General features: G+C 42.2%; 1 protein-coding gene across 2 annotated transcripts in view; it reads right to left on the bottom strand.

Moving 5' to 3' along the window:
- LOC134344862 (erythroferrone-like) overlaps window positions 1-12,521 on the bottom strand; it is a 127,924-nt gene that overhangs the window by 28,429 nt on the left and 86,974 nt on the right. For both annotated transcript variants that reach the window (XM_063044976.1, XM_063044974.1), the window contains exon 6: window positions 9,134-9,224. In XM_063044976.1, coding sequence (XP_062901046.1) covers window positions 9,134-9,224 — 91 coding nt within the window. The remainder of the gene's footprint in view (window positions 1-9,133; window positions 9,225-12,521) is intronic.

Below are 12,521 nucleotides of genomic sequence, written 5' to 3'. Positions count from 1 at the left end.
CTTGGGCAGCACACACAAAATGGAGTAAATGAGAAAGTCAAGGTTCAAGGTTAATATTACTGTCGAGATAATAATACAATAGTACAGCATAGTACAGGCCCTTCGGCCCACAATGTTGTGCCGACCCTCAAACCCTGCCTCCCATTAAGCCCCCACCTTAGATTCCTCCATATACCTGTCTAGTAGTCTCTTAAACTTCACGAGTGTATCTGCCTCCACCACTGACTCAGGCAGTGCATTCCACACACCAACCACTCTCTGAGTAAAAAACCTTCCTCTAATATCCTCCTTGAACTTCCCACCCCTTACCTTAAAGCCATGTCCTCTTGTATTGAGCAGTGGTGCCCTGGGGAAGAAGCGCTGGCTATTCACTCTATCTATTCCTCTTATTATCTTGTACACCTCTATCATGTCTCCTCTCATCCTCCTTCTCTCCAAAGAGTAAAGCCCTAGCTCCCTTAATCTCTGATCATAATGCACACTTTCTAAACCAGGCAGCATCCTGGTAAATCTCCTCTGTACCCTTTCCAATGCTTCCACGTCCTTCCTATAGTGAGGTGACCAGAACTGGACACAGTACTCCAAGTGTGGCCTAACCAGAGTTTTATAGAGCTGCATCATTACATCGCGACTCTTAAACTCTATCCCTCGACTTATGAAAGCTAACACCCCATAAGCTTTCTTAACTACCCTATCCACCTGTGAGGCAACTTTCAGGGATCTGTGGACATGTACCCCGAGATCCCTCTGCTCTTCCACACTACCAAGTACCCTGCCATTTACTTTGTACTCTGCCTTGGAGTTTGTCCTTCCAAAGTGTACCACCTCACACTTCTCCGGGTTGAACTCTATCTGCCACTTCTCAGCCCACTTCTGCATCCTATCAATGTCTCTCTGCAATTTTGACAATCCTCTACACTATCTACAACACCACCAACCTTTGTGTCGTCTGCAAACTTGCCAACCCACCCTTCTACCCCCACATCCAGGTCGTTAATAAAAATCATGAAAAGTGGAGGTCCCAGAACAGATCCTTGTGGGACACCACTAGTCACAATCCTCCAATCTGAATGTACTCCCTCCACCACCACCCTCTGCCTTCTGCAGGCAAGCCAATTCTGAATCCACCTGGCCAAACCTCCCTGGATCCCGTGCCTTCTAACTTTCTGAATAAGTCTACCGTGTGGAACCTTGTCAAATGCCTTACTAAAATCCATATATGCATGTACAATACAACTCTGAAATTTGTCAGTCAGCATTAATGGAGGGGAATAAACAGTCAACATTTTGGGCTGAGACACATCATTAGGAATTTAAAGGAGGGGTGCAGAAGCCAAAATAAGGAGGGGGAAGGGGAAAGAGTACAAGTTGGCAGGTGATAGGCGAGGGGGAAATGTGGGAGGTGGGGGAGTGGGATGAAGTATAAAGCTGGGGGGGGGAATAGGTGGAAGAGGTAAAGGGCTGAAGAAGAAGGAATCTGACAGGAGAGTGCGGTGGGCCATGGAAGAAAGGGAAGGATAAGGAGAACGAGAGGGAGGTGATAAGCAGACAAGTGGAAGAAAAGGGGTGAGACGGTAATCAGAATGGGAAATAGAAAAAGAAAGAAGGAGGGATGGGGAAGAAATTGGAGAAATCAATATTCATGCCATCAGATTGGAGGCCACCCCGACAGAATGTGAGGTGTTGTTTCTTCAGACTGAGTGTGGCCTCGTCATGGGATAGAGGAGGTCAGGGACAGACATGTGAGAATGGGAATGGGAAGGTGAATTGAAATAAGTAGTCTCTATGCAATCCTGTCTTTTGTAGTGCACAGAGAAAGGTTCCCAACAAATTGCTCCACCCCCCCAATCTGTGCCGAGTTTCACCGATGACATAATAAGTCAGTGCTTTTCCAAATGCAAGTAAATCCTGTCTCTAAAAATCTGCTACTATAAATTCCCAAATTACAGAAGCTATAAAGCTCCCTGCTGATAATTTCCTGGTTTGAAACTGTCGCCTTTCTTAAACAAAGTAACAGTATCAGCCATTCCCCAGTCTTTAGCCACTTTCCTGTGGCTAAAGAAAATACTGTGTCAAAGCCCCAGCAATCTCCTCCCATGATTTCTTCAAAATCCTCAGATAGATCCCATCAGACCTTAGAGATTTAACCCCCTTAATGTTTCCAAGTCATCCAACTCCTCCTCTTTCTTAATATTAACATGTCCTGGTTTCTGAGCAGTTTCTAGGCATAAATGCATGCCCTTCAATCACTGCCACATTTTAGTATGTTAGACTGATAAGACACCATAAGACAATAAGATATGGGAGCAGAATTAGGCCATCTGGCTCGTCGAGTCCAATCCACCATTTCATCGTGGCTGATCCAATTTTCCTCTCAGCCCCAATCTCCTGACTTCTCCCCATATCCCTTCATGCCCTGAACAATCAAGAATCTATCAACCTCTGCCTTAAATACACATAAAGATTTGGCCTCCACAGCCGCCTGTGGCAAAGATTCCACAGTTTTACCACTCTCTGGCTAAAGAAATTCGTCCTTATTGCCATTCTAAAAGGAAGCCCCTCCATTTTGAAGCTGCACCTTCTGGGTGTTTTCTCTCTCAGCATAGGAATCATCCTCTCCATATACACTCTATTAATGCCTTTCACCATTCGATAGGTTTCAAAGAGGTCACCCCCTCATTCTTCTGAATTCCAGTGAATACAGGTCTAGAGCCATCAAATGCTCTTCATATGACAAACTGTTCAATCCTGGAATCATTTTCATGAACCTCTTTTGAACCCTTTCCAGTTTCAGAACACCAAGAGACAGTACATTTGGGGTGCAATGCCAAATATGAAAATAGGATTGAATGTAGCAATGGCTTAAAATATTGATGATATCACACTTGTTTTTAAGGAATTGTGCAAAGTGAGTTAATGAACTGAGCATAAAGCTGTAAGAGGGGTAACATTAAGCTGGAAGGTTGCAGATTCACGAAGATGTGGCCAAGACCAAAGGGTTAGAGTTACAAGGACAGACTGAAGCTTTCATCCTCGGAGCAAGGAATGTTAAGGGTTGTCCTATAAAGATAATGTAAAATTATGAGGAGCTTGAGGTAAAATTATGTTCTAGCATAGGGAATTTTAAAGCTAGTAGGCATAGGCCTAAGGTGGGGGTTAAAGATTTAAAGGAGACAAGTGGGGGGGAAGTTTTTCCACTCAGAGGGTGGTAGGTATACAGAATAAGCTGCTGGAAGAGGCATTACAAATACATACACCATTTAAAAGATGTTTAGACAGGTACACAGAAACGCTTAGAATGACATTGGCCAAATGCAGGGAACTGACACTAACCCAGCTAGGTACTTAGTTTGCCACGACCGAGATGGACTGAAGTTCCTGTTTAATTCCGTGATACCTGAGAACGTTAAACCTAATTAAACCCAATACATAAATGCAAGCTGTTGCTATTGCTTTTGTGCTGGACAAATTATGGACTTGTATTCTCAATAGTGTGATCAAATCCCAGTTGTGAAGCTATACAACTGTAATGTAAAATAAAGGAATGAATCCCCATCTAACCTGGAAATCAATGGCTGTGCCGAGCAAAGTGCGTGCAAAGACTTGTCTTCAGCTTAACAAATGCAAGCATTTGTTTCATATTCATTCTTTTCCATCTAATTGTTGCATGTCCAGACAGGAAAACAGAATTACATCAGGGATAAGAGCACCAAAAGATTGCAGGGCCAATCATCGCTGGTGAAAGAGGCTCTGTTTCAGCTCTCAGACAGAACTGAACTTTGTTGATTTTTTGTTGCAGACGGCAGAAGGGATGAGGGGAAGATGTAAAGATTATTATCTGCCCACAGGAACCGCAGGTCCTGTAAAGAGATCTTCCAGATCATTTAATCACGAATATGGGGACTGTGAGCTGTTCTTCCTTCCTAGGTTCTGTGAATCTGCCCTGGAACTATTAACTAGAAATAATGACTATTTCTCTGAGTGCACTAAGCTCAGTTAGATGAGAGAGTTCAGTGCTGTGAGTTAACGCTCTTTCCATTCCAGCTTCTTAGAAAAACCATAGTCAACTTATTGCTAACACTATATGATGCCACATTTATTTCTCCTGGTTACCAAGGAAAAATCTCTCTTTATTATCACTCAGAGTGCTCCTAGCTCAAGCAGGTGTGGAGTAAACAAGTCAGTATCCCAGGGGTAATACACTAGGAATGAAAACCAAAATACTACGAATACTGAAAATCAGAGAGTTCCCGAAATAAAACAAGAAAATACTTGAATTTTTCATCAAGTCAGCATCTTTGGAAAGAAAATCAGGATTGATGTTTCAGATCAATGACCCGACATCAGAACCCGTGAAAGCTCTCTGAAGAAGGGTGTCTGATAAGAAAGGTTAATTAATTTTCTTACAGATGGCACCTGACCAGGTAGGTGTTAAAATTTTATTGAGGTACACCAAGTGTTGGATATCAAGCAAATATCCAATTGGCAGACCAATTGAATAATTACTTTGGTTCTGTCTGGCAGACCAATTGAATAATTACTTTGGTTCTGTCTTCACTAAGGAGGACATAAATAATCTTCCAGAAATAGTAAGGGATAGAGGGTCCAGTGAGATGGAGGAACTGAGTGAAATACATGTTAGTAGGGAAGTGGTGTTAGGTAAATTGAAGGGATTGAAGGCAGATAAATCCCCAGGGCCAGATGGTCTGCATCCTAGAGTGCTTAAGGAAGTAGCCCAAGAAATAGTGGATGCATTAGTGGTAATTTTTCAAAACTCGTTAGATTCTGGACTAGTTCCTGAGGATTGGAGGGTGGCTAATGTAACCCCAATTTTTAAAAAAGGAGGGAGAGAGAAACCAGGGAATTATAGACCGGTTAGCCTAACGTCGGTGGTGGGGAAACTGCTGGAGTCAGTTATCAAAGACGTGATAACAGCACATTTGGAAAGCAGTGAAATCATCGGACAAAGTCAGCATGGATTTGTGAAAGGAAAATCATGTCTGACGAATCTCATAGAATTTTTTGAGGATGTAACTAGTAGAGTGGATAGGGGAGAACCAGTGGATGTGGTATATTTGGATTTTCAAAAGGCTTTTGACAAGGTCCCACACAGGAGATTAGTGTGCAAACTTAAAGCACATGGTATTGGGGGTAAGGTATTGGTGTGGGTGGAGAATTGGTTAGCAGACAGGAAGCAAAGAGTGGGAATAAACGGGACCTTTTCAGAATGGCAGGCGGTGACTAGTGGGGTACCGCAAGGCTCAGTGCTGGGACCCCAGTTGTTTACAATATATATTAATGACTTGGATGAGGGAATTAAATGCAGCATCTCCAAGTTTGCGGATGACACGAAGCTTGGCGACAGTGTTAGCAGTGAGGAGGATGCTAAGAGGATGCAGGGTGACTTGGATAGGTTGGGTGAGTGGGCAAACTCATGGCAGATGCAATTTAATGTGGATAAATGTGAAGTTATCCACTTTGGTGGCAAAAACAGGAAAACAGATTATTATCTGAATGGTGGCCGATTAGGAAAAGGGGAGGTGCAATGAGACCTGGGTGTCATTATACACCAGTCATTGAAAGTGGGCATGCAGGTACAGCAGGCGGTGAAAAAGGCGAATGGTATGCTGGCATTTATAGCGAGAGGATTCGAGTACAGGAGCAGGGAGGTACTACTGCAGTTGTACAAGGCCTTGGTGAGACCACACCTGGAGTATTGTGTGCAGTTTTGGTCCCCTAATCTGAGGAAAGACATCTTTGCCATAGAGGGAGTACAAAGAAGGTTCACTAAATTGATTCCTGGGATGGCAGGACTTTCATATGAAGAAAGACTGGATGAACTGGGCTTGTACTCGTTGGAATTTAGAAGATTGAGGGGGGATCTGATTGAAACGTATAAGATCCTAAAGGGATTGGACAGGCTAGATGCAGGAAGATTGTTCCCGATGTTGGGGAAGTCCAGAACGAGGGGTCACAGTTTGAGGATAGAGGGGAAGCCTTTTAGGACCGAGATTAGGAAAAACTTCTTCGCACAGAGAGTGGTGAATCTGTGGAATTCTCTGCCACAGCAAACTGTTGAGGCCAGTTCATTGGCTATGTTTAAGAGGGAGTTAGATATGGCCCTTGTGGCTACAGGGGTCAGGGGGTATGGAGGGAAGGCTGGGGCGGGGTTCTGAGTTGGATGATCAGCCATGATCATAATAAATGGCGATGCAGGCTCGAAGGGCCGAATGGCCTACTCCTGCACCTATTTTCTATGTTTCTATGTTTCTATGTTTCTATCCCAATGTATTATCTATCCATTTGTTTTTTGAGGAGGTCCCAACAAAGGTATGAGTTTGTGGATTAATTGGGCACTGTAAATTACTCTCAGGTGTGTAAGTAAGGGGAAAATTTAGAGGGAGTTGATGGATCTAGGGAGAATAAGATAGAATTAGAAGATAGAGCACATAACACAGAAGAGTACAGCACAGGATCAGGCCACTCAGCCCACAATGTGTTGCTGAACCGGGAAAAAACAAATCAAAAACTCCCAAACACTTGCCTTTCCTATCTACAGAATGTCCGTATCCCTCCACCTTTAGTGTAGGTTTAGTGTAAAAATGGTCAGCTGGATGAAGATTCAGTTTTTGTTCTCTGTCTTTCTTATACTCATTAACTGTGTCACCATTGCAGTAACTCAGGAAATGCCTGTGATATGGACTTTCATAAGGAATTCAATATTGTTCAACAGAAGAAGATTGTTAATAAAAATATTAATGTTGACAATCGTAGATAACAAATTGATATGGATCAAAGTTTGACTAACAGATAGAAGATGGAGAAATGTATTTTATTTGTGAAAACACTGTGCACAGCAATTACACAGATTAGCTTTTCACTATCTTCTTTGAAGGAATGGAGAAGCATGCATCCAGATTTTCTGATAACACTAAATTACACAACACGGCAATGGGAGTAGGAAATTGTAAATGGAGTTTGGTAAATTGAGCGAACAAATTTATGGCCGATGGGCATCATTCTGGCTAAGTATGAAATCGTTTACTTTTGTCCTAAAGTTAAGATCAAAATATTTCCTAAAAGATATAAAGCTCAAAATTGTGGTAGAGAAAAGGATTAGAGGCTCAAGGTAGAAATCAGTTAAAGAAACAGGGAAGAGATACAAAGAAGGCAAAAATGATGTTGCCCATTATTTCAAGTGGGCAAGTATACAACAGAATGGAAATTATATATAGTTGTACAGATGATCATTAGAGTACTGTGTTCAGCATTTTGCATCACACCAATGAAAAGATATCTAAAAGGGGATAGAGTACAGGTTTCTCAGTATGATATTGAGGATAAAGGAGTTCAACAGCAGGCTTCTGTTTTCTTGACTAATTCAGAAGATAGGAAGAGGCTTTTCCTCTGGTGACAGAGTCCAGAGCAATGGAACATATAAGTAGAACTACACTTTTCAGGGAAGCTGTCAGTTAGCATTTTCCCTCATAGAAATAAAAATATGAAAAATTAACCCCCAAAGCTCGGATTTTCAGTCGATGAGTCTTTCAAATGACATGTGGCAACGATGGGTACTGAATGTGTTGGTGTGAAGTTAGTCGTTATCTAATTGAATTGCAGAACATGTCTGAGGGACTGAATATGTAGTATTATACTGTTGTATTACAGTAATACATCATTGAGCACAGTGTTACACTGGTAGCATTATAGCCACAATAAGTTATGTTTGCAATGTCATTGTTTCAGGAATAGCTATTTTAATCCAAATAGGTTCTTTTACTTTAGGTTTATTCTGTGTCAGCTCCTAGATTTTACTAGCATATTTAAGATTTACTAATCTATGAAATGTACAACGGGATATCCAGGAGACAGCAGCAAGTCTGTACCAACATGTTCCACTGTATGGCACTTTATAGTGAAATTAATGTCTAGGAAACTCAAACTAAACAACAATGAAACGTCCATTTTATAAGCATTCAGGTTATAGAACAGAAAATTGATTGGGCTTTATAGTTGACTGGTGAGTCACATGTACATAAAGATGTCTTCCAAAACTAGGTTAACGCTCCCCTTAATTGTAGTGCTTTTCAAGTGTGAGAACTGTCTAAGGAATTAACTCAATGTCAAAATATCCTGCAATAATAAACACTAATAGTAAAAAGCAAAATAGTGGAAATTTGATGTTTTAAAAAACCTAGAAAATGCTGCAAATATTCAGCAGCTCAGGTAGCACCTGTGGGGAGAGAAAGAAATTTAGCTTTCAAAGCCGTAACTTTCCACTTTAACAATTAGCCAAATCATGTCTGTGAGTTGGAGGAGACTACACTGAAGCTCTGGTGAATTCTTGGCTAGAGCAAATGACAATGTGATAGTCAGCTATCAGTGTTCATTTACCGTTGGATGGATGGTTTGTGTTGTGTAGATAAAATGCTGCTAGTTTCACAGACATTTCCACAATTGATTGAATTATGCAGTGTAAGGTTATCGAACAGAATCATTCAGTTTGTTTCTTTCTCCATAGATACTGCCTGACCTGATGCATATGTATAGTAAAAATCAATTAAACGGTCTGCTTAGGTCCCTCCAGTTTTGAGGAACCAACCCAAGTCAGCTCATTCTTCAATCCCATTTCTTCTCTCTTGAACACAGGCTCTTTATTATTTTTTCCTGAGTACATTCCATCTTAAAAGGCTTTAATGAAATATCTTTGGAAAGATAATTCTCCCTGGCTGGAGGGTGCTAGTGTAAATAGTTAAGCACTGAGAATTGAGATGAAGTGAAGCCCCTTCACTTGGAAGGAGTTCACTGTTTTAGAATTCTCTGTTCTGAAGGACTTGTTTGTTGAGCATATCCAAGACTGATATCAGGGCATTAAGGTTTACGGGGATGGCATTGGAAAATGGAGTTCTGATAATCGATAATGATTTTACAGAATAACAGAATAGCCTTGAGAAAGCATATGAACTACTGCACTTCTTTAATTTTGCGCATTTACATCTGTGCCAGTGATTCCGAGTGACGAATTCCTATTCCATATCTAACACCTTCATCTGGATATGCTTGAATTTGCTAGTTGTTCAGCTGCTGGATTGTATTTGATGGTCCCATGGCAACAGTGGATTATGACACTTACACATTGTACTGACATAGAGATTCGATGCAGATGAGAATTCGAATACCATCTTGAGGCCTATTGTGCCTTCTTCTTTGATGCTCTCTGTGTGCTGATAAAACAAAATAAATAAAAACACTCTGTTAGAAAGGAAAGCATGAGCTCCTCAGGTCAAATGTAGGACTGCTGGTATAGTACAACCTAAAGCAAACCCATACCTGCTGTACGGGGAGTGATAATCCTTATTCTGCAAAAACTTGACTCCAGAAACACCTTAACTTCCTCCTCAACTAAAGGATGATGCCAATGATGTCCATAAGATCCTCCTTACGGACTATTTTGGGATCAGAGGCTCATCACACAGCTTGCAGGTGCTCATGTGACTATTTCATTTTCTTTAACAAGTCTATCAAGAGGAAATGGTCGGATCACACCAGGGTTTTACCGAGCGTCAGAGTCAGTAATAACCACTCGCCTTTGGTAGCCTTTCCTTCCTTCCTCTAAAGTAGCAGAAAACCTCTCAACAGTCAGAAGAACAGGGTGAGGGGAGCTGGCTACTGACCAGCACACTTACCCTACACCCAGTCAGAGGATTGAGATGTGGAACAATAGCATAGCAGTTATCTCAATTGCGACAGCGAACACCGATAAGGGTTCGATTCTCACCACTGTCTATAAGGAGTTTGTATGTTCTTCCCATGACCCTGTGGGTTACCCCGGGGTGCTTCAGTTTCCTTGTATCTTCCATGGACATAGAGTTAGAGTTATCGGAATGTTATGTTGGCACCAGAAGTGTGGTGACGGTTGTGGGTTGCCCATTACAATCCTCAGACTTTGTTGGTCACTGACACAAAACGACATACTTCACTGTATAGTTTGATGTTTCGATGTACATGTGACAAATAATGCTAATTTCTTCCTCTTAACGTATAGAAACATAGAAACATAGAAAATAGGTGCAGGAGTAGGCCATTCGGCCCTTCGAGCCTGCACCGCCATTTATTATGATCATGGCTGATCATCCAACTCAGAACCCAGCCTTCCCTCCATACCCCCTGACCCCTGTAGCCACAAGGGCCATATCTAACTTCCTTTTAAACATAGCTAATGAACTGGCCTCAACAGTTTGCTGTGGCAGAGAATTCCACAGATTCACCACTCTCTGTGTGAAGAAGTTTTTCCTAACCTCGGTCCTAAAAGGCTTCCCCTCTATCCTCAAACTGTGACCCCTCGTTCTAGACCTCCCCAACATCGGGAACAATCTTCCTGCATCTAGCCTGTCCAATCCCTTTAGGATCTTATACGTTTCAATCAGATCCCCCCTCAATCTTCTAAATTCCAACGAGTACAAGCCCAGTTCATCCAGTCTTTCTTCATATGAAAGACCTGCCATCCCAGGAATCAATCTGGTGAACCTTCTTTGTACTCCCTCTATGGCAAAGATGTCTTTCCTCAGATTAGGGGACCAAAACTGCACACAATACTCCAGGTGTGGTCTCACCAAGGCCTTGTACAACTGCAGTAGTACCTCCCTGCTCCTGTACTCGAATCCTCTCGCTATAAATGCCAGCATACCGTTCGCCTTTTTCACCGCCTGCTGTACCTGCATGCCCACTTTCAATGACTGGTGTATAATGACACCCAGGTCTCGTTGCACCTCCCCTTTTCCTAATCGGCCACCATTCAGATAATAATCTGTTTTCCTATTTTTGCCACCAAAGTGGATAACTTCACATTTATCCACATTAAATTGCATCTGCCATGAGTTTGCCCACTCACCCAACCTATCCAAGTCACCCTGCATCCTCTTAGCATCCTCCTCACTGCTAACACTGCCACCCAGCTTCGTGTCATCCGCAAACTTGGAGATGCTGCATTTAATTCCCTCATCCAAGTCATTAATATATATTGTAAACAACTGGGGTCCCAGCACTGAGCCTTGCGGTACCCCACTAGTCACCGCCTGCCATTCTGAAAAGGTCCCGTTTATTCCCACTCTTTGCTTCCTGTCTGCTAACCAATTCTCCACCCACACCAATACCTTACCCCCAATACCGTGTGCTTTAAGTTTGCACACTAATCTCCTATGTGGGACCTTGTCAAAAGCCTTTTGAAAATCCAAATATACCACATCCACTGGTTCTCCCCTATCCACTCTACTAGTTACATCCTCAAAAAATTCTATGAGATTCGTCAGACATGATTTTCCTTTCACAAATCCATGCTGACTTTGTCCGATCATTTCACCGCTTTCCAAATGTGCTGTTATCACATCCTTGATAACTGACTCCAGCAGTTTCCCCACCACCGACGTTAGGCTAACCGGCCTATAATTCCCCGGTTTCTCTCTCCCTCCTTTTTTAAAAAGTGGGGTTACATTAGCCACCCTCCAATCCTCAGGAACTAGTCCAGAATCTAACGAGTTTTGAAAAATTATCACTAATGCATCCACTATTTCTTGGGCCACTTCCTTAAGCACTCTGGGATGCAGACCATCTGGCCCTGGGGATTTATCTGCCTTCAATCCCTTCAATTTACCTAACACCACTTCCCTACTAACATGTATTTCGCTCAGTTCCTCCATCTCACTGGACCCTCTGTCCCTTACTATTTCTGGAAGATTATTTATGTCCTCCTTAGTGAAGACAGAACCAAAGTAATTATTCAATTGGTCTGCCATGTCCTTGCTCCCCATAATCAATTCACCTGTTTCTGTTTGCAGGGGACCTACATTTGTCTTTATCAGTCTTTTCCTTTTTACATATCTATAAAAGCTTTTACAGTCCGTTTTTATGTTCTCTGCCAGTTTTCTCTCATAATCTTTTTTCCCCTTCCTAATTAAGCCCTTTGTCCTCCTCTGCTGAACTCTGAATTTCTCCCAGTCCTCAGGTGAGCCACTTTCTCTGGCTAATTTGTATGCTACTTCTTTGGAATTGATACTATCCCTAATTTCTCTTGTCAGCCACGGGTGCACTACCTACCTTGATTTATTCTTTTGCCAAACTGGGATGAACAATTGTTGTAGTTCATCCATGCAACCTTTAAATGCCTGCCATTGCATATCCACCGTCAATCCTTGAAGTGTCATTTGCCAGTCTATCTTAGCTAATTCATGTCTCATACCTTCAAAGTTACCCCTCTTTAAGTTCAGAACCTTTGTTTCTGAATTAACTACGTCACTCTCCATGTTAATGAAGAATTCCACCATATTATGGTCACTCTTACCCAAGGGGCCTCTCACGACAAGATCGCTAATTAACCCTTCCTCATTGCTCAAAACCCAGTCCAGAATAGCCTGCTCTCTAGTCGGTTCCTCGACATGTTGGTTCAAAAAACCATCCCGCATACATTCCAAGAAATCCTCTTCCTCAGCACCTTTACCAATTTGGTTCACCCAGTCTACATGTAG

The sequence above is a fragment of the Mobula hypostoma genome, chromosome 4, assembly GCF_963921235.1.
Source record: "Mobula hypostoma chromosome 4, sMobHyp1.1, whole genome shotgun sequence".
NCBI lineage: Eukaryota > Metazoa > Chordata > Chondrichthyes > Myliobatiformes > Myliobatidae > Mobula > Mobula hypostoma.
Note: the sequence above shows the minus strand (reverse complement) of the source record. Positions and strands in the feature narration are given on the sequence as shown.